Source organism: Nycticebus coucang, chromosome 21 (assembly GCF_027406575.1).
Source record: "Nycticebus coucang isolate mNycCou1 chromosome 21, mNycCou1.pri, whole genome shotgun sequence".
Taxonomy (NCBI): Eukaryota; Metazoa; Chordata; class Mammalia; order Primates; family Lorisidae; genus Nycticebus; species Nycticebus coucang.
In genome coordinates this window covers 34,627,934-34,652,505 of record NC_069800.1, presented here as the reverse complement: position 1 = coordinate 34,652,505, position 24,572 = coordinate 34,627,934, and the positions used below count along the sequence as shown (strand labels likewise).

At 42.8% G+C, this 24,572-nt stretch overlaps 1 protein-coding gene across 5 annotated transcripts in view; it reads left to right on the top strand.

The window, feature by feature from the left end:
• Positions 1–773: 773 nt before the first annotated feature.
• Positions 774–24,572, top strand: part of PANK2 (pantothenate kinase 2) — a 34,170-nt gene continuing 10,371 nt past the window's right edge. For 3 of the 5 annotated variants that reach the window (XR_008376455.1, XM_053573619.1, XM_053573618.1), the window contains exons 1-4: positions 774–1,060; positions 15,806–16,158; positions 19,958–20,211; positions 22,428–22,604. Coding sequence is in view for 4 of the 5 variants with exons in the window: in XM_053573619.1 (XP_053429594.1) it covers positions 805–1,060; positions 15,806–16,158; positions 19,958–20,211; positions 22,428–22,604 (1,040 nt within the window). In the remaining variant the exon portion in view is untranslated. Of the gene's footprint in view, positions 1,061–11,708; positions 11,779–15,805; positions 16,159–19,957; positions 20,212–22,427; positions 22,605–24,572 lie in introns of all 5 variants that reach the window. The other 2 variants (XM_053573621.1, XM_053573620.1) reach the window with 2 other exon arrangements.

Below are 24,572 nucleotides of genomic sequence, written 5' to 3'. Positions count from 1 at the left end.
GGCCAAACCTACATCCCGGCTCCCACACCCGCTCCTTCACCACAGGAGGGTGGCGAAGGATTTATAACCCACCTCTTTCTTCCAGTTGCCATGGAGACCAACCCCAGCCTTTTATTCCTTCTGGTACCAACAGCTTCTCTCCAACGCAGACGGAATGGAGCCTTAGCCCAAACTTGCAGGGGGAGGGGCTGGCGGCCTGGACGGCAGCTGCGGAACCAGGCAGAGGGACAAAGGCTAAGGTCAGCCGCGGTTCAAGCCCTTCTGTCTGCCAATGACTGGCGGCCAGACGCTGCGGGAGAGCTGCTGGGCAGAAGAGGACGCGAGCCGGTAGTGGACGGCACGGAGAAACGTACGGGAACTCGGGAACACATGGAGGCGTCCCGGGAGAGTTCCGGGGCCCAGGGGCGCAAACTGGTTCGCTCGTGGAGGCTGGTGGGGAGGGAAGAGGGGGTTGCGGGCCCCTACATGCACGCGTCCATTGGGCGGCGCCGCCATCACACTCTCCTAGGCTAGACCTCCCTCTCCTCCTCCGCGGATCCCAGATCCCCCTCCTCCACTCCGCCCCGTCCTGGGAGTCTTTCATTGGATGGAGACACGTTCAATCCACCTCGAATCAGGGAGCTGATTGGACTCTAGGCGTTCGGGCCGCCCTCAACCTGTTCGGATTGGCTTGCTGGGCGTTGGCGCAACGGAAGAGGCAGCCGGCGGAGGGTGCGCCTCTGCTCCGGCTGGACTGCCGCGGAGGAGGCGAGGAGGAGTCAGGCGCTGGGGAACTGGCTCGGGCGGCAGCGGTGGCTGCTGCGGATGGGAGCAGGTCGGCTCGGTGCGCCCATGGAGCGCCACGGCAGGGCCTCCGCCACCTCCTCGTCAGCTGGGAACCCGGCGCCCGGGGACTCCGAAGGGCGGCGGCGGGAGCCACTGCGGCGCCGAGCGAGCAGTGCGTCGGCGCCAGTGGTCGACGCCTCGGCGGAGGGCGTGAGGCGGGACCGACCCGGCTCCTACAGCGGCCCCACCTCGCTCTCCCGCCAGCGCGTCGAAAGTCTCAGGAAAAAACGGCCGCGTAAGTTCCCTGCGGGGCGACCTCCTGGCCCGCCCTGCCCCCTTCCGGCCCTGCCGCCGTTTTTCCCGCGCGCAGAGGGTGCCCCCGCACGGTGGTCCCAAGTTGGTGCGGGGCCTGGCACAAGGCTGGAGGCCTCGGGTTCCCCAAACGCGGCTCCTTTGGTGTGCAGCCCGCGCCTGTAGGTCTGCGCTTCCTGTTTGTTGAACCTTTCCCCAGGACCTCTTCTCCGTCTTCTTAGTTCCTTGGACATTATTTCCCGAGTCACATGATCTTATCCTCGAGAAGGCTTCTTTTGACTCATTTCCAGCGCCTCGCCTCTCTTCCCCTCCCCCCAAATCCTTTGAATCCCCAATGGCTGTCTTCTGTGGGTTTCCAAAGAGCTCTACAGAACGTTGAGTCCTTAAAAGTCTGGCTATTTCGGGCTTACTGGAAAATGGTTAACCGCCCCCTGAGTTAGTCCCGGCCTAAAACTGGATTTTATGTTCTGTATACCTCTAAGCTTTGGCTGCTTTTCTTCTCGTGAGAATTCAGGTCATCTCTCACTCAGATACCCCTCGATTTCTTTCTATTTGCAGGTACTCACGATTCAGAACTGTAGCATTCTGGGCATTAAGGCGCTTTCTTTTGAGGGAAAATGACATCTTTCTGAATTTTGCCTTGGGAGTTGCACACGCTCCTCCCGGAAAATGGGTTTCTCCATTTTATTACCAGTTTTTCTTTTTCTGTATCCTGTATTTTTCTCCCTGGACCGTTGTCTGGCAGCCATGGTGAGAGACAGTATCAGTTGTCCTGATACACTTAATATGCGCTTTATGGAAGGATTTTACATGTAGTTAGACTTTTTTGGTTGTTGCCAGATTCCTGTTTCAGGAAATTGATTTATTTAAATTCAGATTATGAGAGTGAGGGAAAACGGCAGGAAGTGTGGTGAAGTCTTTATTGTATGGTCTTGTACCTTAGTCCAACCACCCAGTTGCTTTTCTGTCATCTTTTTGTTTTGCTGTGAAAAGTTTAGGAGTTTTCAATTCTTCTGTCTTTTCCCATATTCTTGGAAGAGATTTGTAAAACATGCCCTACCTGTACCATTTTCAGAGTCAGTTATCTGGTTTTATTTGAAAAACACCTGATTTTTAAGCATTGCAAAACATTAGTTCCTTTATGGTTTTTGTACTACATCATCCATTAGAAATGGATATAAATTCAAAGGATCCAGCAAAAAACAATCAGCCATTAACTACAGGATTTTTTTTTTTTTTTGCAGTTTTTTTGGCTGCGGCCGGGTTTAAACCCGCCACATCTGGTATAACCCCCTACTCCTTGAACCACAGGCACCACCCTTTTTTTTTTTTGAGACAGAGTCTCACTGTGTGGCCCTCAGTAGAGTGCTGTGATATCACAGCTCACAGCAACATCAAACTCTTGGGCTTAAGTGATTCTCTTGCCTCAACTTCCCAAGTAGCTGGGACTACAAGCGCCCACCACAATGCCCAGCTATTTTTTGTTGCAGTTGTTGTTATTGTTTAGCAGGCCTGGGCTGGGTTCAAACCCGTGCCAGCCTCCATGTATGTGGCCCGCACCATAACCACTGAGATATGGGTAGTGAGCCTGAAACTTCTTTTAAGGAACATAGTAGACAGTGTTGTGGGTTTATTTTTTGTTTTGGTGACTGGTGTTTTTCAGGATAACTTGCATTGCTCTCTCTGACTGAATAAATCATGAAAAGTAATCTTTCAGGTAATAAGACATGCTAAAGAAATAAATAAATAAGATCCTGATTGTTCTTCCTTCCATTTGTTCTTTCTCTACTATCCAGGGTGCACCTGTTAGAGAGGCAGCTTGTTGATTGCTGAACCCTCCAAGAATATACCTTAGTCTTAACACTGAGAAAATTCATTGAAGACTATATTTGTTTGTACTTACCGTGTTTGTACTTATCATTGGAAGGGTTAGGTATGGAAAATGGTGCCATCTTTTGAGGTTACAGAACCTTGCTCTGGCTGGGTGAGGTGGCTCACACCTGTAATCCACTCTGGGAGGCCGAGGTGGGTGGGTTGCCTGAGCTCACTGGTTTGAGACCAATCTGAGAAGGAGCAAGACTCATCTCTAAAAATAGCCAGGCATTGTGGCAGGCATCTGTAGTCCCAGCTACTTGGGAGGCTGAGGCAAGAGAATCGCTTGAGCCCAAGAGTTTGAGGTTACTATTGAGCTATGATGCCACGGCACTCTACCAGTGCAACAAAGCGAGACTCTATCAAAGAAGAAAAAAGAAAACCTTGTTCCGATGAGGGACTAACCAGATGTCATTTAGGACTTGAAGGAGCTATTCGGGTTATCTTAGGAGTTTTTGTGGCCCTGTCATCATGTTTATCTTAGGAGTTTTTGTGGCCCTGTCATCATGTTCTGCCACACATCTTTTCTAGAGCAGCGTGATTTCCAAACCTGGCCCTATCCCAGTCTTACTACATTAGAATCACTAGGCAGGAGGCTAGACCTTTGTATATGTAAGAAGTTCTTGGGCAGTGCCTGTGGTTCAAGGAGTAGAGCACTGGCCCTGGCCAAAAACTGTAAAAAAAGAAAAAAAAAATTCTTGGGCCAGGTGCTGTGGCTCACAACTGTAATCCTAGCACTCTGGGAGTCGCGTGAGGGAGCTGAATCACATGAGGTTAGGAGCTTGAGACCAGCCTGCAGCCTGAGCTAGAGGAGACCCCATCTCTAAAAATAGCTGTGCACCTGTAGTCCCGTCTGCTTGGGAGTCTTGAGGTGAGAGGATCATTTGAGCCCGTGAGTTTGAGGTTGCGGGAGCTATCACGGCAAGGCATTCTACTGAGGGTGACATAGTGAGACTCTTGTCAAAAAAAATATAGTTCTTCAAAAGTTTTGGATCAGGTGATGGTATATCTCACAGTGCTGAGAGAGATACCAACTACTAAAGATTGGTTTAGGGTTGTGCCTGTGGCCCAACAGAGTAGGGCACTGGCCTCATATGCCAGAGGTGCTGGGTTCAAACCCAGCCCCGGCCAAAAAAAAAAAAAAAAGATTGCTTTAAAATGATGGAAACAAAGATGCTAATGATGGTAACATAGCTACCACTTTCTGATTACTTACATGTTTGTGTTAGTATGCCACATGTTTTACAAACATGTAAGTCTCAATAGCTGAGCGTTGTGGCAGGTACCAGTAGTCCCAGCTGCTTGGGAGGCTGAGGCAAGAGAATCTCTTAAGCTCAGGAGTTTGAGGTTGCTGTGAGCTGTGACGTCACAGCACTCTACCTAGGGAAACATAGTGAGACTCTGTCTCCAAAAAAAAAAAAATTAACATGTAAGTCTTACCATTACCCTGTGATGTGGTTTTTTAAATTCCTAATTTCCGGATGAGCGGATGAGGAAACAGGCTCGCTGAAATTGTCCCTTTCTTTATCCAAGGCCATATAGTGAGATAGTAATGGGATTGGGTTTTCATTCTTAGTGTCTGACTTCAGACCAGTGTTCCTGGTCCACATTTTGGGGTAGGGGAAGAAGGTAACATGAGATATAATCCAGAGCTGTGGCTCTCAGAAGTTCGTTTTGTTTTTTTTTTTTCATAGAGACAGAGTCTCACTTTATGGCCCTTGGTAGAGTGCCGTGGCCTCACACAGCTCACAGCAACCTCCAACTCCTGGGCTTAAGCGATTCTCTTGCCTCAGCTTCCCAAGTAGCTGGGATTACAGGTGCCCCAGAATGCCCGGCGGCTCTCAGAAGTTTTTTAACTCTTCCTCACTCACTCCATTCCATCATTTTACACTACAGGAGTCTAAAGTTATTTTTAATTTTTTTTGAAGCATAATTATATACAGTGTAATGCATATTTTGGCAAACATATACACTCACGTAATTAAGAACATTTTTATCAAGAGCCTCAGATGGGCAGCAGATGTAGGAACCCTGGGATCAGTGCTCCACAGGAGTTTGGAGGACAAGTTGGAGTTGGTTCTTTGAAGATGACTCCCATGTGTGTTGTAGCACTCCAGGGAGATCTTTGGGACTTCTGCTTTTGGATTCCTGCTAATCATGGAATAACCTTCATTAAGTCTAGATCATAAAGCTTTTATTTGTAGCTTGACAGCCTAGGAAATGCATTGCTTTTTCTTGGCTTTGTGGGGGAGTGTCAGTGTTGGCTACTGGGACCCTGTGGGACTACTGCCCTGTATCAGGCTCAGTGTTTCACCTTCAGTTAGGGTATTAAGGGCTCAGGAAAAAGTTAGATTACGGTGAATTTGCAGCCCATTTTTGAGTGACAGTATGGGAGAGGATGTTTAGCCCCTTACTGTATCAATTTTAAATCTAAATGAAACTAAAGTAAATATGGCCCCTCATCTTGGATATGTAATAAATATTAAGCATTAAGCACTATCTAAAATTAGTCCACTTAGGTAATTGTGTAAAATGGTACAGTATATTAGTAGCCATTTGTATGAATCATGCTTTTTTTTTTTTTTTGAGACAGAGTCTCAAGCTGTCACTCTGGGCCGAGTGCTGTAGCATCACAGCTCACAGCAACCTCAAACTCTTGGGTTTAAGTGATTCTCTTGCCTCAGCCTTCCAAGTGGCTGGGACATGTAGCCGACCATGTCCGGTTAGTTTTTCTATTTTTAGTAGAGACAGAGTCTCAGTCTTGCTCAAGATGATCTGGAACTCCTGAGCTCAAGCAATTAACTTGCTTCCACCTCCTGGAGTTCTAGGATTATAGGCGTGGGCCACCATGCCTGGGGTAAAGTTTGCTCTCTAAATTAGGTGAAAGCCATCTGTCAATTTTTAAGTAGTCTGTTAACATTTTGTGTATTTATAGTTCCTGAATGGAAAATTTGAGTCTGATTTTACAATATGTGGTGTTATAAGTATCTAGTCCCTGAGTTTAAACCTGTGGTGCCCCATTCCCTGGGCAGGCTGATACTTGGTTGTGTAGCAGGAGGTGTGTGGTGGGTGGGTGAGCTTCATCTGTATTTACAGCCCCTGCAGTACTGCCTGAGGTCTGCCTCTAGTCAGTCCTCTTGGTTTCTAGAAAAATTGTCTTCCATGAAACCTGTCCCTGGTGCCAAAAAGGTTGGGGACCATTGCTTTAAGTTGGGTATAAGAATGAAAACTTGTCTTCCATGAAACCTGTCCCTGGTGCCAAAAAGGTTGGGGACCATTGCTTCAAGCTGGGTATAAGAATAATCATGTTATCATTTGAAACGTTATTTTTTAAAAAAGAATGCTTATTAAAGTATGTATATATATTTATTTTTATTTTTACTTTATTCTTTTGAGACAGGGTCTCACTTTGTCCCCCTTGGTAGAGTGCCATGGCGTCACAGTTCACAGCAACCTCAAACTCTTGGGCTTAAGCGATTCTCTTGCCTCAGCCTCCCAAAGTAGCTGGGACTACAGGCGCCCGCCACAATGCCCAGCTATTTTTTGGTTGTAGTTGTCATTGTTGGCCCTGGCTGGGTTCGAACCCACCAGCACTGGTGTATATGGTTGACACCCTAGCCACTGAGCTACAGGCGCCGAACCTACTAAAGTATCTTTTAATATGAGGCCAAGATACTGCTTAGCGGAACAGTCTAGTGATTTGGGTTTGCAGTATATAAACTTCATGTGGTCTGGTAATAATGCAATTCATAATGTTGGAAAACTGAGCACGCTTTTATAAATCATGTATTTACTGTTAGAAAGCATTTCAGTTGTTAAACCTATTATGTGACGTTGTGGTAAAGGTGGCTTTACATAAATCTGTGAGGGTTTAAATTCTCTTTAGAATTGTGTCCTTAGTCAAGTATAGGTTGCCCAGACTAAGGACTCTGGAGGTCTTAGTACCAGGAAGTAGGCTAACGGCTGTGAATAGACTGAAATACCTGTGATATTAATGGTCAAGACCCATGGAATTAGAAGTGGAGGCATTCTACCAGTGAAATATGAAGTATGATTTGGCAAGAGTTCCTTTTCCATAACTTTTCCTACTAGAAGTATAGTGTTTTGAATGAGAATTGGAAGGATTATGACAGTGTTTATTATGTCATGCAGGCCGTAAAAGGAATCCAAGCCCCTTTGGACAGGCTGAAGGTTCAGAAATAATAGAAGTATATGTCCTGAATTGTATGTTCCCTCAGTTATCAAGAGGTATTTATTTATACCTGTAATAAACCTCCCATGCCTCTCAATTTTAGGATATATAAACAGTTCGAACAATAGTATAGGGGAAAATCCTGAAACCATTAAAAGACTATAACAAGGATGTGAACTGAGCTACTCAGTCTCCTTTTTTCCCTATGTATTGTTGATCTTCATTTTATCGGAGTATGTGAATTTTTTTAACTGCTTTTAATTTTTTTTATTGATCAAGAACATGTTCTGTGCTCTTAGGTTTGTGTAGATACTTGTTAAAGGGCTGGGGAAGTCTGGTTTTGAGTTCTACCTTTTTTTTTGTGTGTGTGTGTGTGGTTTTTGGCCGGGGCTGGGTTTGAACCCACCACCTCCGGCATATGGGACCAGCGCCCTACTCCTTGAGCCACAGGCACCGCCCTAGTTCTACCTTTTCTTGACTGTGACCTTGGGCTCCTTTGCACCTCAATTTCTTTTTTTTTTTTTTGTAGAGACAGAGTCTCACTTTATGGCCCTCGGTAAAGTGCCGTGGCCTCACACAGCTCACAGCAGCCTCCAACTCCTGGGCTTAAGCGATTCTCTTGCCTCAGCCTCCCAAGTAGCTGGGACTACAGGCGCCCGCCACAATGCCCGGCTATTTTTTGGTTGCAGTTTGGCCGGGGCCGGGTTTGAACCCGCCACCCTCGGTATATGGGGCCAGCGCCTTACCGACTGAGCCACAGGCGCCTCCTGCACCTCAATTTCTTTATCCGTAAAATGGGATGTCTGTAGTATTTACCTCCTATGGTTACTGTAGACGTTAAATACATGCAGATGGTGTGTTGCTGTTAATAGATGATCATTTAAAGCATAATAGCCATTTACTGATGTGCCAATTTACTTAATCGGCATTAAGCATTACAGAATCCTCCATTGCTTCTAAATGTGTCCAGACTTTTAGTTTGTAGTCTTGTTGATGTGATATATTTTGTTGGTGGAACACTGTATCTCCTCTTTTGCTATTCACAGGTTAGCATCATGCTAAAGTTGATGGATAGAGAAAGGCTGCTGCTGGGAAAATAGGGATTGGGTCTTCTTGCTTTCTTGTTCATTGGCAGCACTGTTACTTAAGAGTGAAGAAACTTATTTTCTTCTAGGTGGAAGTGATAGTCTTTTGATGATTCAGTGGCCTTATTGGGTTAGGCCCGACACGGGGAATGGAATTCTGTTGGCGTTAAAAATAAAAAACCCACTCCCCACCCCCAAATGAAACTCTTCTTGGGAATGAGGTGGAACAGCGCTTGGGGATCACCTACAATGTTCTCTGCAGACTCGTATTGACTTGGTTGGATTAATTTGGGGAGGATTGACTTTTTTTTTTTTTTTTTTTTTGTAGAGACAGAGTCTCACTTTATGGCCCTTGGTAGAGTGCCGTGGCCTCACACAGCTCACAGCATCCTCCAACTCCTGGGCTTAAGCGATTCTCTTGCTTCAGCCTCTCGAGTAGCTGGGACTACAGGCGCCCGCCACAACGCCTGGCTATTTTTTTTGTTGCAGTTTGGCCGGGGCTGGGTTTGAACCTGCCACCCTCGGCATACAGGGCCGGCGCCCTACCGACTGAGCCACAGGCGCCGCCCGAGGATTGACATTTTTAATATTTAATTTTTCTGTTTGGAATAGTATCCATCTCTCCCATTAGTATGTCTTTGAACACACCTTTTTATTTATTTTTTTTTTTTGGAGACAGTCTCACTTTGTCACCCTCTGTAGAGTGCTGTAGTGTCATAGCTCACAGTGTGATTCTCTTCACTCAGCCTCCCAAGTAGCTGGGATTACAGGCACCCACCACAATGCCTGGCTACTTTTTGTGGCAGTTGTCATTGTTGTTTAACTGGCCTGGGCTGGGTTTGAACCTGTTACCCTTGGTGTATGTGGCTGGTGCTGTAACCACTGTGCTAGGGGCACTAAGCCTGTATATATTATGGCTTTTGTTATACTGTTCATGACTTTTTTCATGTCTTTTGTTGGGTTTTGATTATTATACAATATATGAAAAGCTGTTTTTTTGTATATGAATGCCTTAAAATGTTTTTGTTCTGTTTTGATTTTTTTTTTAGGATTTATTTATTTACTTGAGACAGAGTCTCACTTTATTGCCCTTGGTGTCATCATAGCTGACAGCAACCACAAAGTCTTGGATTCAAGCAAACTCAGTCTCCTGAGTAGCTGGAGTAGGTGCCCACCACAAGACCTGGCTATTTTTAGAGTGGCATCTTGCTTTTGCCCAGGCTGGTCTTAAACTCCTGGCTTCAAGTGATCCTCCAGACTTTCCCAAAGTGCTAGGTTTATGCATGAGCCACCATCCCTGGCTGAGTTCTTACACTTTTGATAGGAGGTTATGTTGGTAGAATGATTTGGGAAACTTTATAGATTTATTTTTAAGATTTTTCTGTGCCCTAAAAGCTTGGAAGCTCATAAGGTTTGCTCGGAAACTATTAAGACTGGGAGTTGGTTGTTTTTATTTATTTATTTATTTATTTTTGAGACAGAGTCTCAACTATGTTGCCCTCACAGCAGCCTCAAATTCTGGGCTTAAGCGATTCTCTTGCCTCAACCTCTCAAGTAGCTGGGACTACAGGCGCCCGCCACAATGCCCGGCTATTTTTTTTTTTTTTTTTTTGATGCAATTGTCGTTTTACCTGGCCCAACCCAGGCTGGGTTGGAACCTGCCAGCCTGGGTGTATGTGGCCAGCCGTCTACCCACTGAGCTACAGGCGCCACCTCTTTTCCTTTTTTTGTTTTGAGACAACAGTCTTACCCTTTTGCCCCAGGTTAGAGTGCTACGGCCTCAGCCTAGCTCACAGCAACCTCAAACTCCTGGGTTCAAGCTATACTTCTGTCTCAGCCTCCTGAGTAGCTGGGATTACAGGTGCCTGCCACAACGCTTGGCTAGTTTTTCTATTTTTAGTAGAAATGGGGTCTTGCTCCTGCTCAGGTTGGTTTTGAACTCCCCAAGTCAAGCAATCCTCCTGCCTTGGTCTCCCAAAGTGCTGGGATTACAGCTGTGAGCCATCCTGCCCAGTCGATTTTTAAGCATTTTTTAGTACTTTTGATTTCATGTTTTCTGTCTCGTTTTGAGTTATTTTTTATGCTCTTCTTTTCTAGCTAATCCTTTGGTATACATTTTAAGCTTACTGTTTATTATTATTTATGAAATTGTGTAGACTGTTGGCTTACTTGTAAAATCTCTGGTTATATACTTTTTTTAAATTTCAGATTAATATGAGGGTACAAATGATTAGGTTACAATGGTTGTATTTGTTAGGAGGTTAAGGTCCCTGTTGTAGTTGTGGTTATGTACTGTTTCATCTTTTTTTTTTTTTGGGCAGTTCTGGCCGGGGCAGGGCACGAACCTGCCACCCCCAGTATATGGGGTCAGCGCCCTACTCCTTGAGCTACAGGCGCTGCCCCCTTTTTTTTTTTTTTTGAGAGTCTCAAGCTGTCCCCCTGGGTAGAGTGCTGTGGTGTCCCAGCCAACAGCAACCTCAAACTCTTGGACTCAAGCGATTCTTTTGCCTCAGCCTCCCAAGTAGCTGGGACCACAGGTGCCTGCCACAGCGCCCAGCTAGCTATTTTCTTTTTGCAGTTGTCATTGTTGTTATAGCTGGCTTGGGCTGGGTTTGAACCCACCAGCCTCCAGTGTATGTGGCTGGTGCCCTACCCACTAAGCTACGGGCGCTGCCCTCTTTTATTTTTTATAAAGAAAAGTTCTATCTTTTCTTTTTCTTGGATATAATCACCAGAAATTTGTCTGTTTTAATGACATTTTCAAAGCTTGATTCTGTTGATCGGTTCTGTTGTGATTTTGTTCACACCGATGCTTTTCTCATTTTATTTACATTCTTTAATCTTTAATAACTTCTGCTTATTTTCAGTCTTTTATTTTTCTAGCATTTAAGATTTTGTGTAACATCCCCCGCTTTTTTTGAGATAGTCTTGTCGCCCTCGGTAGAGTGCTGTGGTGTCACTTCTCACAGCAACCTCCAGCTCTTGGGCTTAGGCGATTCTCTTGCCTCAGCCTCTGAGTAGCTGGGTCTACAGGGGCCCGCCACAAGACCTGGCTATTTTTTTGTTGCAGTTTGGCTGGGGTCTGGTTCAAACCCACCACGCTTGGAATATGGCGCCTAGCCACCTGGCTATTTTTAGAGACGAAGTATCACTCTGGTCTTGAACATGTGAGCTCAGGCAATCCACCTGCCTGCCTCTGTCTCCCAGAGTGCTAGGATTATGGGCATGAGCCACCGTGCCCCATTAGTGTGATTAATTTTTGTGAATGGTTTGTGGGCATTTCAGCGGAAAATGTATTTGATTTTTTTTTTTTTTTCTTATTTTGAGACAGTGTCTCACTGACACTTTTCTAGTTAATCGATAGTCATGTTCTTTTTCTCTTCTGGAGTTACTTGTAAGTTTTTAACACATTTAAATTGTCGCCTCTCTATTCTTGTCTAGAATTAATCAGTCTTTTATCTTTTCTTCCTTTTCCCAACAAGACAGAACTGCTGCTTGCTTTCACTTCTTCTCCTTTCTCTTCCCCTCTTCGACTTCCTATGTTGAAATAATGTAAGTATTTTAGTTTCACATTGCTCATTTTTCTAAAAGTCAGCATGTACTGGTACCTTTGCTTATTGTTTCTTAAAGCTCTTGGATGTTTTAAAATTTTGTTGGCATGCATTTACTAATTATTTCAGAGAAGGTCTTTGAGTAGTAAAACCTGAGTCCTTTAATGTGTGAAAATTTCTTTTGCACTTGAGAGCTGATTTGGCTGAATGTAGATTTCAAACCTTTTTCTTCATAACTTTGAAGCCAGTGCTCCATTGTCTGTGTTGCTGATGAGGAGTCTGATATTTACCTTTATGTGACTTAAGTATCTGTAGGAATTCAGGTTTTTTTTTTTTTTAGAATTTCTTGAAATTGAAGTAGGATGTATCTTAAGTTATCTTCCCCTTCTCCTACTTGATTCTGTTTAACAGTTAAGAGTTTCAATCTGATGATTCATGTCCTCCCTTTGCCCTAGGAAGTTCGTAGAAGTCACATAAGATGTTGGTCTTTCTGGTTTCGTAATCTCTGTATCTTCCTTTTCTTCCTATGTGAGAGGCATGTTTTTTCTGTGCCCATTTTGTTGTTAAATGTATCTATTGAGCTTTATTTTGGCAATTGTTTTTTTCTCTTTACCAGAGTACTTACTCAGTTTACATATGATAAGCTGCATCCATTTAAGTGCAAAGTTGTATGCATTTTTATAGATATGCATACCCATACACACATGGCCCTCCCTCTGCAAAGTCTAGATTGGGTTTACCACAGAAAGTTTCTTATGCACAGTTTTTTCCATCCTTATCCCCTCGGTCCTCAACCCCATCACCTTGCTCTCAGATGCAGAAATGATTGCTTTGTGTTTTCTAGAGTTTCGTATAGTATATAACCTTTTGTGGAGGGCCTCTTTTACTCAGCCTGTTTTTGAGATTTATGCATGCTAAGTGTATTATTAATTTGTCCTTTGGTTTTGAGAGCATTTTTTCCACAACTAGCAAATTAACATGGACACACCTTATTTAATTTCACTAGTTTTACATAATGTGCATTTAGTTATATAATTTTATCACATGCAAATTTTTTGTACCCACACACAGTTGGCAATCAGTTTTGAATTTCCAATTTTTCTTTATGGTAGCTTGAGTCTCCTGTTTATTCCTGCAACTCTTTCTTCAGATATTTAGTTTCTCACTTTTGTGGTGTTGATTTCGCTTTTGGTTTTTCTAGTTTATAAAGTGATCATTTCTGGTTTGAGAATGGCTGTTCTTCTGTCAGTGAGTGGGTACAGTTTCTGTTTACCAGTCTGTCAGGATAGATTGTAGGAGAAAGATGGGATACTTGTCCAGGTGTGGCTTATTCCTTCTGGGTAATAGCAAACACCTGGGTGCTATCCTGATTTTGGCTCTAGTGCCTATGAACTCAGTGAAGAGCTTGCCTCTGGGACTGTGGAGATGGGCATGGTTCTTGGTAGAGGAAAGTGAGTGGTCTGTCCAGTTGCTCCAAATGCCTTTTCCCACCAGATCACCTGTGACTGCACCAGAGCCTGCTCCTGTTTTCTCATGGCAGTCCCTTCAGTCTGTAGCTTGGATGGAGCACCCTTGCTGCTTCTCCCACTTTCATAGCTGCTCCCAGTTTTAATAGCATTCCTCTTTTGAGGGTTCTGCATAGTTATTGCCTCTGTCACTTTAGTTCTTCTGGTGGTATCATTTCTTTTTTGCTAGAATTATTTTAGAAAAGAACATATCAATAAATCCTTATCTTCTGGGAGGCTGAGGCAAGTGGATTGCTTGAGTTTAGGATTTCTGAGACTAGCCTGAGCAATAGCAAGACCATGCCTCTACTAAAGATAGAGAGATTGAGGCAAGAGGATCACTTGAGCCCAAGAGCTTGAGGTTGCTGTGAGCTATGACTCTATGCCACTCTATTCACGGTGCCAGAGTGAGACTGTGTCTCAAAAAAAAAAAAAAAATCTTCATTCATTTCTAGGATGTAAGGTGGGAAAGACATGTACAGATGCTCCTTAACTAACCTAATGTACCTTAAACATGTTCAGAGCACTTAGATTAACTTCTAGTTGGGCAAAATCATCCAGTACAAAGCCTATTTTATAATGTAAAAATTAAAGTACTGTACTGAAAGTGAAAAGCGGAGTGGATACTAGAAGCACAGTTCATACCAAATGCATATTGCTTTTGCACCATTGTGAAAAATTTTTTTTTTTTTTTTTTTGTAGAGACGGAGTCTCACTGTACCGCCCGGGGTAGAATGCCGTGGCGTCACACGGCTCACAGCAACCTCTAACTCTTGGGCTTACGTGATTCTCTTGCCTCAGCCTCCCGAGCAGCTGGGACTACAGGCGCCCGCCACAACGCCCGGCTATTTTTTTTTTGTTGTTGTTGTTGTTGCAGTTTGGCCGGGGCTGGGTTTGAACCCGCCACCCTCGGCATATGGGGCCGGCGCCCTACTCACTGAGCCACAGGCGTGAAAATTGTTACATTGAACTATTGTTAAGTTGGGGATTGTCTCTGTGTCGTCCATCTTGATTCAGTCTCCTGAAGTTTTTTTTTTATTTGTAGAGACTGAGTCTCACTTTATTGCCCTCAGTAGAGTGCCGTGGCATTACACAGCTCACAGCAACCTCCAACTCCTGGGCTTAAGGCGATTCTCTTGCTTCAGCCTCACGAGTAGCTGGGACTACAGGTGCCCTCCACAACGCCTGGCAATTTTTTTTTGTTGCTCCAGTTTGGCCGGGGACAGGTTTGAACCTGCCACCCTCCGTATATGGGGTCGGCTCCCTACCCACTGAGCCACAGGCACCTCCCAATTCGTTTTTTCTTTTTTTTTTTTTAAGAAGGATTATTTTGAGAGGAACAGATGAACTTAAAGTTCATTGAAACCTTTTATTTTTGGGCTATCAAATTTCAAAAGAGAAATTGACCACTGGAGCTTACATTACATAGAGTTTGGAATTTCCTCTATCTTTACATCAAGTATTAAACCAGAACTCTGAAGTGTGAACATTTCTTCTTGACGCCAGTGGGAAGGATAAAGATTTCCATTTTCAATATTTGTTTTTCAGAGTTGAGCCTAATGGGTTAGGTAGTCATTTTCTTATTTTTAAAATATTTTATCGGCTGGGCATGGTGGCTCATGCCTGTAATCCTGGTACTCTGGGAGGCTGAGGCAGGTGGATTGCTTGAACTAAAGATCAACCTATGTAAGAGCAGGACCTTGTCTCTACCGAAAGTAGAAAAACTTGCCTGGTGTTGTGTCTGGCATCTACTCTAGCTACTCGGTAGGCTGAGGCAAGTGGATCACTTGAGCCTAAGAGTTTGAGGTTGCTGTGAGCTACAACGCTACGGCACTTTAACAAGGGTGACAGTGAGACTGTCTCAAGAAGTATGTGTATATATATATATATATAATTTTTTTTTTTTTTTTTTGTAGAGACAGAGTCTCACTGTGCTGCCCTCGGGTAGAGTGCCTTGCTCACAGCAGCGGCTCACAGCAACCTCTAACTCTTGGGTTTATGCGATTCTCTTGCCTCAGCCTTCTGAGCAGCTGGGACTACAGGTGCCACAACGCCTGGCTATTTTTCTGTTGCAGTTTGGCCAGGGCTGGGTCTGAACCCGCCACCCTCGGCATACAGGGCCGGTGCCCTACTCACTGAGCCACAGGTGCGGCCCATTAGAGTGTTTTTTTTTTTTTTTTTTGGCCAGGGCTGGGTTTGAACCCACCACCTCTGGTATATGGGGCCGGCGCCCTACTCCTTTGAGCCACAGGCGCTGCCAAAGAAGTATATTTTATAGTACACTTTGGGCATGTCTGTATAAGAAGGTTGGGTTGGCTGAATATTTTGATATTTTTCTTCTTAATCTTTGTCCTAGGTTTTTTGTTCTTTTAAAGATATGCTTCTGATCATAACATTTCTTTTCCCCAAAACGTTTTTGTTTGGAATTATATCCCTTGGAAACCATAGGGTTTCCACTGAAAAAAGTAAGTATAAATTTAGTTTTCAAGAAAAAGTTCTGACTTGTTTTTCTTCCTCATTTAGTTTTCCCATGGTTTGGCTTGGATATTGGTGGAACCCTGGTCAAGTTGGTTTATTTTGAACCCAAAGACATCACTGCTGAAGAAGAAGAGGAAGAAGTAGAAAGTCTGAAAAGCATCCGGAAGTACCTGACCTCCAATGTGGCTTACGGGTCCACGGGCATTCGGGACGTTCACCTCGAGCTGAAGGACCTAACTCTGTGTGGACGCAAAGGCAATCTGCACTTTATACGCTTTCCCACTCATGACATGCCTGCTTTTATACAAATGGGCAGAGATAAAAACTTCTCAAGTCTCCACACTGTCTTTTGTGCCACTGGAGGTGGAGCGTACAAATTTGAGCAGGATTTTCTCACAGTATGCATTTTTTAGCTTATATACAATTTATGATAATTTTGATTGTTAAATATAATACCAATAGCAAGTGGTGGAATCATTTCCATCTCTAATGGAACTTAGATTTTCTCAAGTCAAATGAAGATTAAATGTAAATAGTTGACAGTCAGGAAATAGCCATCCTAGAGATTGTTGTATAGTTTACTTTTTCTCAGTTAAGACGTATGGGTGAGAATCAAAACCACAAAAAGTATAGCATTTTGTTGTTCCTTTTTAGTTGGAAACAATTTGTTAATCTGTGATAAACTGTAAGGAACTACTTAGCATTATTAACTCTTGAACAATGAAATTGAAAAATAATTTTTACAAATCATGTCATTTCATGTTATAAAATTGTTTGTGGTGTTGTCTACCTTAGAATTTCTCTTTCCCCTTGATTGTTTCCTGGCATATTCACTAATTGAAAAAATCAGAAGCTCTGGTCAAAAGTGGTGTTTTCAGGCCTGGGGGCTAGTCTGATTTGTCTGACAGCGGAGCGCTTTTCTCCCCAGTGCCTTCTGATGTACTTTGTGCTACACTCTTGTTAACTGGAGTCTCTTGACCATGTCGAGCTCCTGTGGGTGGTCTATTTTGCTTCCATTCAGTGAATACTGTGAGCTAGGCCTTGAGGCTAGGTCCTGTGAGGGTGGGTGTGGGGACATGTGGTAGAACCGACAAATGAATTGGTTAAGACCCTGACCTTCAGGGTGCAGTATAGATTTAAAATGTCTTCAGTGACTTGTGTTTTTTATGTCACCAAGTTAGAATATTAGTCCAAAGGATATTGTACTTTTGTTATTCTACATGTCTTTTTTCCTCCTGTGTATCATTGTATGTTTTGTGACCTTATTCTCATTCTTTGTCTTCTGTTTCCTTTTTCTTAGAACTGGCCATAGTAATCATACTATAGAATGGATGTGAATTATTTAAAAGGTTTTATACTCTTTGGATTTTTCTTGGTTTTTGGTTTTCAGTGGTTTCTTTTCCACCTTTGAGTAAAGGGGGAGATGACAGGAGGAGAGACTGGGTCATGAATGCTAGGTAAAGGAAAAAACCTCTTCTAGAACCCTGTAGAGCAGTGGTTCTCAACCTGTGGGTCAAGACCCGCAGGAACTGTATTAAAGGGCCACGGGATTAGGAAGGTTGAGAACCACTGCTGTAGAGGTACCTTTTGGAATGTATTTGAAACCCAGTCAAGCTTTTATCAAAGGTTCAATCTTATAATCATAGGAGAGGGTATAAAGTAGATTTTTTATCTTAGGAATTGGTTCTTAGGCTGTTGGGATTTCTGTGCTAGTCTTAAAAATTGTATGAAAATGAAATACCTGTCAAATCTTGTTTGCATTGGGCGTGACTCAATATTTAATAAAGCAAAGTGTAATATTTTTTTAAAAATGCTGAGTTACCCTGTTTGTTTTAAATTAATTTCTAGAGATAGGGTCTCATTGTGTTGCTCAGGCTGGCCTCAAACTCTTGGGTTCAAGAGTTCTTCCCAATATCAGCCAGCTGCCTGGCTGGTCTGCCTTGCTTTATGCTGTATTTACTTGTTGGTGCTGTATCTGTGTCCTGAATAATGTGCATTAGAGAAATACCTATGATTCAGTCACCTAAATGTATCAGTTAGGCTGAGATTCACTAGGAATAGTAGCACAGTTGGACATTTCAGGATTATGAGAAAGATAAAAGGAGAAATTGGTTTGACATAGTATCAGAAAGCTACTTGGATTTAAGTAGAACACCAGTGTAAAATGATTTAGCTTTGAAATGAAAATACAGGAACTTTGATATGTAAACGTCAGGAAGTCAGCAGCGAATTCATCTTGGTATGAGGGAATGAAATAAAGACAGTGATAAACACCAAAAAGACTTTGCTTTGGTCAGAGGAGTAATTTAAATTCTTAATTAGGAGTTAATTTAATTAAGGATTACAATAAAGTTACCTATTTATTTTTCTATCTCCCATAATAGATTGAAATATACAGAGTCAAATGTGGAAGTCTCATTTCTCCAAAGATACCACTATTAAAAGTGTATGTATCTTTTAGCACTTAGGAGGCTGAGGCAGGTGGATTGCCTGAGTTCAGGAGTTCAAGACCAGCTTGAGAAAGAGCGAGACCCCATCTCTAAAAAAATAGCAGGGCATTGTGGCAGGCTCCTGAATTCCCAGTTACTTGCGAAGCTGAGGAAAGAGAATTTGAGGTTTCTATGAACTGTAATGCCAGGGCACTCTACTAAGGGTGACAAAGTGAGACTGTCTCCAAAAAAAAAGTTTCTGTATCTTTTAAACTTTTCTGTGTATCATACATACATATGCATACAAATGTGGTTTTAAAAATAGGCAAATTGGATCATATTTTTAAAAATGTTTCTCAACTTGCTTTTTGGCATCTCTTGGAGGTCTTACTTCAATACATATAAATCTCCTTCATTTTTAATTGTTATGCAGTGTTCCATAGTATGAATAATTTAATGATTCCTTTATTGTTTAAATGCATTAAATTGATAAAAATGGTCTAAATTTTTATATTGCTGAAATCCTCCTGTCACCCAAGAGGCTGTAACCAGTTTGTTTGTTTTTATTTTCTTATTTTTTTTAGAGATGGGATCTTGGCTAAATTGCCAAGGCTAGTTTAGAACTCTTGGCCTCAATCTAGTTTCAAACTCTTGGCCTTGATCCTCCTGCTTTGGCCTTCATTAGAAAGTAAAAAAAAAAAAAAAGGGCGGCGCCTGTGGCTCAGTCGGTAAGGCGCTGGCCCCATATACCGAGGGCGACGGGTTCAAACCCGGCCCCGGCAAACTGCAACCAAAAAATAGCCGGGTGTTGTGTCGGGCGCCTGCAGTCCCAGCTACTTGGGAGGCTGAGGCAAGAGAATCGCTTCAGCCCAGGAGTTGGAGGTTGCTGTGAGCTGTGTGAGGCCACGGCACTCTACTGAGGGCCATAAAGTGAGACTCTGTCTCTACAAAAAAAAAAAAAAACAACAACAAAAAACACTTCGTTTTAGAGGAGGGCCTTGCTCTGTCTCCTAGGCTGGAGTGCAGTGTTGTGATCCTAATTCACTGTAACTGCCAACTTCTGGGCTTAAGCGATCTTCCCACCTCTGCCTTCCAGGTAGCTGGGATTATAGTTGTGTACCACCATGCCCAGCTATGTAAATTTTTTTTCTTTTTAAGAGATGAGGTCTCACTGTGTTGTCCAGGTTGGCCTCAAGAGTTTTAGGTTCAAGTGATCTTGTCTAGGCCTTCCACAGTGTTGGGATTATAGGTGTGAGCCACTATACCTGTTCAGTCTTACCTTCTAATTAGAGACCTTAAACCCTTTGGCTTCAGGTTGTTAAATAACGTGTGGCTTCTCTTGATAATGCTCCATAGCCTTGAAAGATGGTCTTTTGGAAAGCAGACGTCAGAGTCCTTCTGGCTCCTGCTCTGTGTTACTAGGTGCTTTCTCATAGGGCTTCAGTTGCATACCTGCCTCATTGTCCCTTTTCTGCTTGACTAGTTAATAAGTCTCACTTGGGGTTTTTTTTTTTTTTTTTTGCATATCACTTAAGCTGCTCCAGTGGTTTGTAGTAGCATATATTTGGGTCTGTGGGGGCAGAAGTCTGTCTTAGTAGTCTGTTCTATGTTCGTTGTTTCCAAATCTGTTCTGTAAAGTGTGCACAAATAATACACATCTGTGAGCCCAATTCTGTGGTTTAATATGGAGGATTAAATGGAATCCTCCATACTAAATGGAATTTTTATTTCTGTTAAGAAGTCTGAATACATTCTTATTTCATTGCAGATAGGAGATCTTCAACTTTGCAAACTGGATGAACTAGATTGCTTAATAAAAGGAATTTTATACATTGACTCAGTTGGATTCAATGGACGGTCACAATGCTATTATTTTGAAAACCCTGCTGACTCTGAAAAATGTCAGAAGTTACCATTTGATTTGAAAAATCCATACCCTCTGCTTCTGGTGAACATTGGCTCAGGGGTTAGCATCTTAGCAGTATATTCCAAAGATAATTACAGGCGGGTCACAGGTACCAGGTAAGTCTTTTATATAAAAGTCATTCTTTTCTGTTTTTTTTTTTTTTTTTTTTTTGAGACAGTCTCAAGCTGTCTCCCTGGGTAGAGTACCGTGGGGTCACAGCTCACAGCAACCTCAGACTCTTGGGCTTACGTGATTCTCTTGCCTCAGCCTCCCAAGTAGCTAGGACTACAGGTGTCCGCAACAATGCCCAGCTATTTTTAAGTTGCAGTTGTCATTGTTTGGTGGGCCTGGGCTGGATTTGAATCCACCAGCTCCTCTGGTGTATGTGGCTTGCCCCCTAGTCATTTTTTTTTTTTTTTTAAGAGATGGGATCTTGCTCTGTCACCCAGGCTGGATTGCATGGGGCAGTCCAAGCTCACGGCAGCCTTGAACTCCTTGGTTTAAGTCATCTTCCTTCTTCAGGATTCCAAGTAGCTAGGACCACAGGTGCACACCACCACTGTCAGCTAATTAAAAAGAATTTTTTTAGAGATGGAGGGTCTTGCTATATTGCACAAGCTGGTGTCAAATTCCTGGCCTGAAGCGGTCCTCTCACGTTGACCTCTGAAAGTGCTGAGATTATAGGAGTGAGCCATTGCACCTGGCCAATTGATTGATTGACAGAGTCTTACTCTGTTGCCCTGGGTAGTATCCTGGTGTCACAGCTCACAGCAATCTCAAACTCCTGCATTCAAGCAGTCCTCTTGCCTCAGCCTCCCAAGTAGTTGGGACTACAGGCCTGCGCCACCATACCTGGCTAAGTTTTTGTTTTATTTTAGTAGAGACAGGGTCTCACTCTTGCTCAGGCTGGTCTCAAACCTCTGAGCTCAAGCAGTCCACTTGCCTCAGCCTCCCAGAGTGCTAGGATTACAGGTGTGAGCCATCTTGCATGGTCCTGTTTATTCTTAATATCTTAATAGGTTAACTGAGTTTTTATTTATCACATATAATTAAGCCTTTAAAAGTCTGTTGAAATTATGTGAAAGATTTGTTTTTCTTATGCAAATGATTCTCCTTAAATTGTGATTTTTAATGACCTATTTTTCTTTAATCTGTTTTTGAAGATTATATGTATTACCATAGGTGTTTCATAAATTATCCCATCAGTATACTCATTGTAGCCCTTGCCCTTAGGTAGTTTATGGTGTGCATGTACCAAGTAGCTGAAGTTACTAGGTAGCATCTATAAGGAGAAGGCAAGGGAACGTCCCAGCTTTGAAACCTGTGTAGATTTTAGATTATCTCACATACATACATGCATATGTACATACATACCTATGGCCAGGGGACTGTTGAGGTCCTGATCAATAGAAAGGTAGTCTGGAAAGAGGATTACATTAGAGGGAAGGTTAGTTTACATCCTTTTGGTTTAAGGATCAGAAGTCCCTTGAGGAAGAAACAAGGATCTGGGGATTAGGATGAACAAATTGCTTTTTTAAAACACTGGTGTAAGCGGCACTCCTAGCACAGTGGGTAGGGCGCTGGCCACATGCACCTAGGCTGGCGGGTTCGAACTTGGCCCCGGGCCATTTAAAACAACGATGACAACTACAACAAAAAAATAGCTGGGTGTTGTGGCAGGTGCCTGTAGTCCCAGCTACTTGGGAGGCTAAGGCAAGAGAATTGTTTAAGCCCAAGAGTTGAAGGTTGCTGTGAGCTGTGGTGCCATGGCATTGTACCGAGGGCGACATGGTGAGACTCTGTCTCAAAAGTAAATAAATAAATAATAAAAAAACAGGTGTAAATTAAAAGAATGAGAGGAGTAATTTGGGGGGTGAGAACATTATTGGAAAAATCTGGTGAGGTGAGTGACGGATATCCCAAGGTGTCAAGGTGCTTGGATGAGACTGACTCAGGGAGCGAACTTACTTGGAGAGGGAAAGAGAGGAGGTACCAACTTGACCTCAGGTAGGTTGGGCTGTTGTGCACCTGAGGCTCTGCATACTCAAGCAGACTTTCCTACTATACTCACTCCCACCCAGGCATGGGAAAGGACAAGGACATGAGCCCTGTGTCTTGCCAATTTGCTTGTTGGCACGTGTGAGTATTTATCTTGAAGGTGTACACCAGGGACCTTGTTTCTAATCTTTCCACAGACTTGTTTTGTTCCAGGGAAGCATTTGCATGATTGGGTTGGGCAAGACTAAATTGATACAATTTTGGGGTTCATAAATGTTAGCTTCTTAACCTGATTTTTACAAATGTTATAATACTGCATTGTTTTTAATCACAGTCTTGGAGGAGGAACTTTTTTTGGTCTCTGCTGTCTTCTTACTGGCTGTACCACTTTTGAAGAAGCTCTTGAAATGGCATCTCGTGGAGACAGCACCAAAGTGGATAAACTAGTGCGAGACATTTACGGAGGGGACTATGAGAGGTTTGGACTGCCAGGCTGGGCTGTGGCTTCAAGGTAAGGGGGCATGTGTGTTCTAAGAAATATAGAGATAAAATATTATATGTTAGGCATATCTTTAAAAAAAAGCTTTATTCAGATATAATTTACAAAACCCTAAAGCCACCAATTTAAAGTGTCCAATTTAGTGGTTTCTAGTATATGGGGTGGAAATAAAGTTCACGTACAATTTAAATTGCACATGAACTTTGTGACCATCCTGTATTAACAGAATTATGCAACCATTACCATAATCGCATTTCAGAACATCTTCATCATCCAAAGAAACCTTGTGTCCGTTGGCTGCTGCTCCTCACTCCTCCAAACTTAGCCTGCTCCAAACTCTGATCTTCCTGGCTCTATAGGTTTGCATGTTCTGAACATTTATAGAAGTGGTATCATACAATATGTGATCTTTTGATTACTATTTTCACTTAACATAATGTTTTCAAGGTTTATCCATGTTATAGCATGAGTCAGTACTTTATTTTTTATTGCCAAGTCAGATATCATATGGATATGCCACATTTTATTTATCCATTTATCAGTTGGTGAACATTGGGTTCTTTCTCCTTTTTGGTTATTTTGAATACTTGTGTGTGTATCTTTGTGTGCACTTGTGTTGAATTCTCTGGGGTATATATCTAGGAATGTAATTGCCAGGTCATGTGGTAACTTTATGTTTACTTTTTGAGGAACTCCTGGACTGTTTTCCAAAGTGGCTGTGCCATTTCATAATCCTAGCAGTTTGAGATTTTAAATTTCTTATCGATACTGTTACTGTCTATCTTTTTGGCTTTAGCTGTCTTCATAGGTGTGAAGTAGTAGTTCATTGTGGTTTTGATTTGCATTTCTCTGATGGGTAGTCGTGAACATCCTTTCATGTGGTTATTGGCCATTTGTCTTTGGAGAAATGTCTACTTATGTCTTTTGCTTTTTTTTTTTTTTTAATTAGTCTCATTTTGTCGCCCTTGGTAGAGTGCTGTAGCATCACAGCTCACAGCAACCTCCAGCTCTTGGGCTTAGGTGATTCTCTTGCCTCAGCCTCCTGAGTAGCTGGGACTACAGGTGCCCGGCTGTTTTTTTGTTGCAGTTTGGTTGGGTTCGAACCTGCCACCCTCGTATACTAGGGCCAGCGCCCTACTCACTGAGCCACAGGTGCCACCCGTCTTTTGCTATCTTTTTGTTGCATTGTCTTTTAATTATTTCACTTTATATATTCTTGATATAAATCCCTTATTTAGATATGTAATTTGCAAACATTTTCTCCCATTCTGTTGGTGGTTTTTATTTTTACTTTCTTGGTGGTGTCCTTTGCAGCTTAATTTTTTTTTTTTTTTTTTTTTGAGATAGTTTCACTATGTAGCCCTTGGTAGAGTGCCATGGCGTCACAGCTTAAACTCTTGGGCTTAAGCGGTTCTCTTGTCTAAGCCTCCCAAGTAGCTGGGACTACAGGCGCCTGCTCACAACGCCAAGCTATTTTTGTTGTTGCAGTTGTCATTGTTGTTTTAGCTGGCCTGGGCCAGGTTCGAACCTGCCAGCCTGGGTGTATGTGGCTGGTGCCATAACCACTGTGCTGTGGGCACCAAGCCTTCTCTTTATTTTTTTAAAATAAAAGTTCTTAATTCTATTTAACTTCTATACATGGGAACCTCCAGAAAATGAGAATATTCTATCTTCTCTTTATTGTGCTTTTGGTGTCATACATAAGAAATCACCACCTAATTAAGATCATGAAGAATTACTTTTTATTTTCTAAAGTTTTAGAGTTTTACCTCTTCCATTTATGTCTGTGATCCATGTTGAGTTAATTTTTGCCTGTTGTCTGAGGTAGAGGTTCAAAATCATTCTTAAGCGACTGTCCTTTTCCTATTTAATTCTCTTGGCCCCTTTGTCAACAAATTACTTGACCATAGGTGTTTGGGTTTATTTCGGGGCTCTGAAATCTGTTCCCTTGATCTATATTTCTGTCCTTAATGACAACAC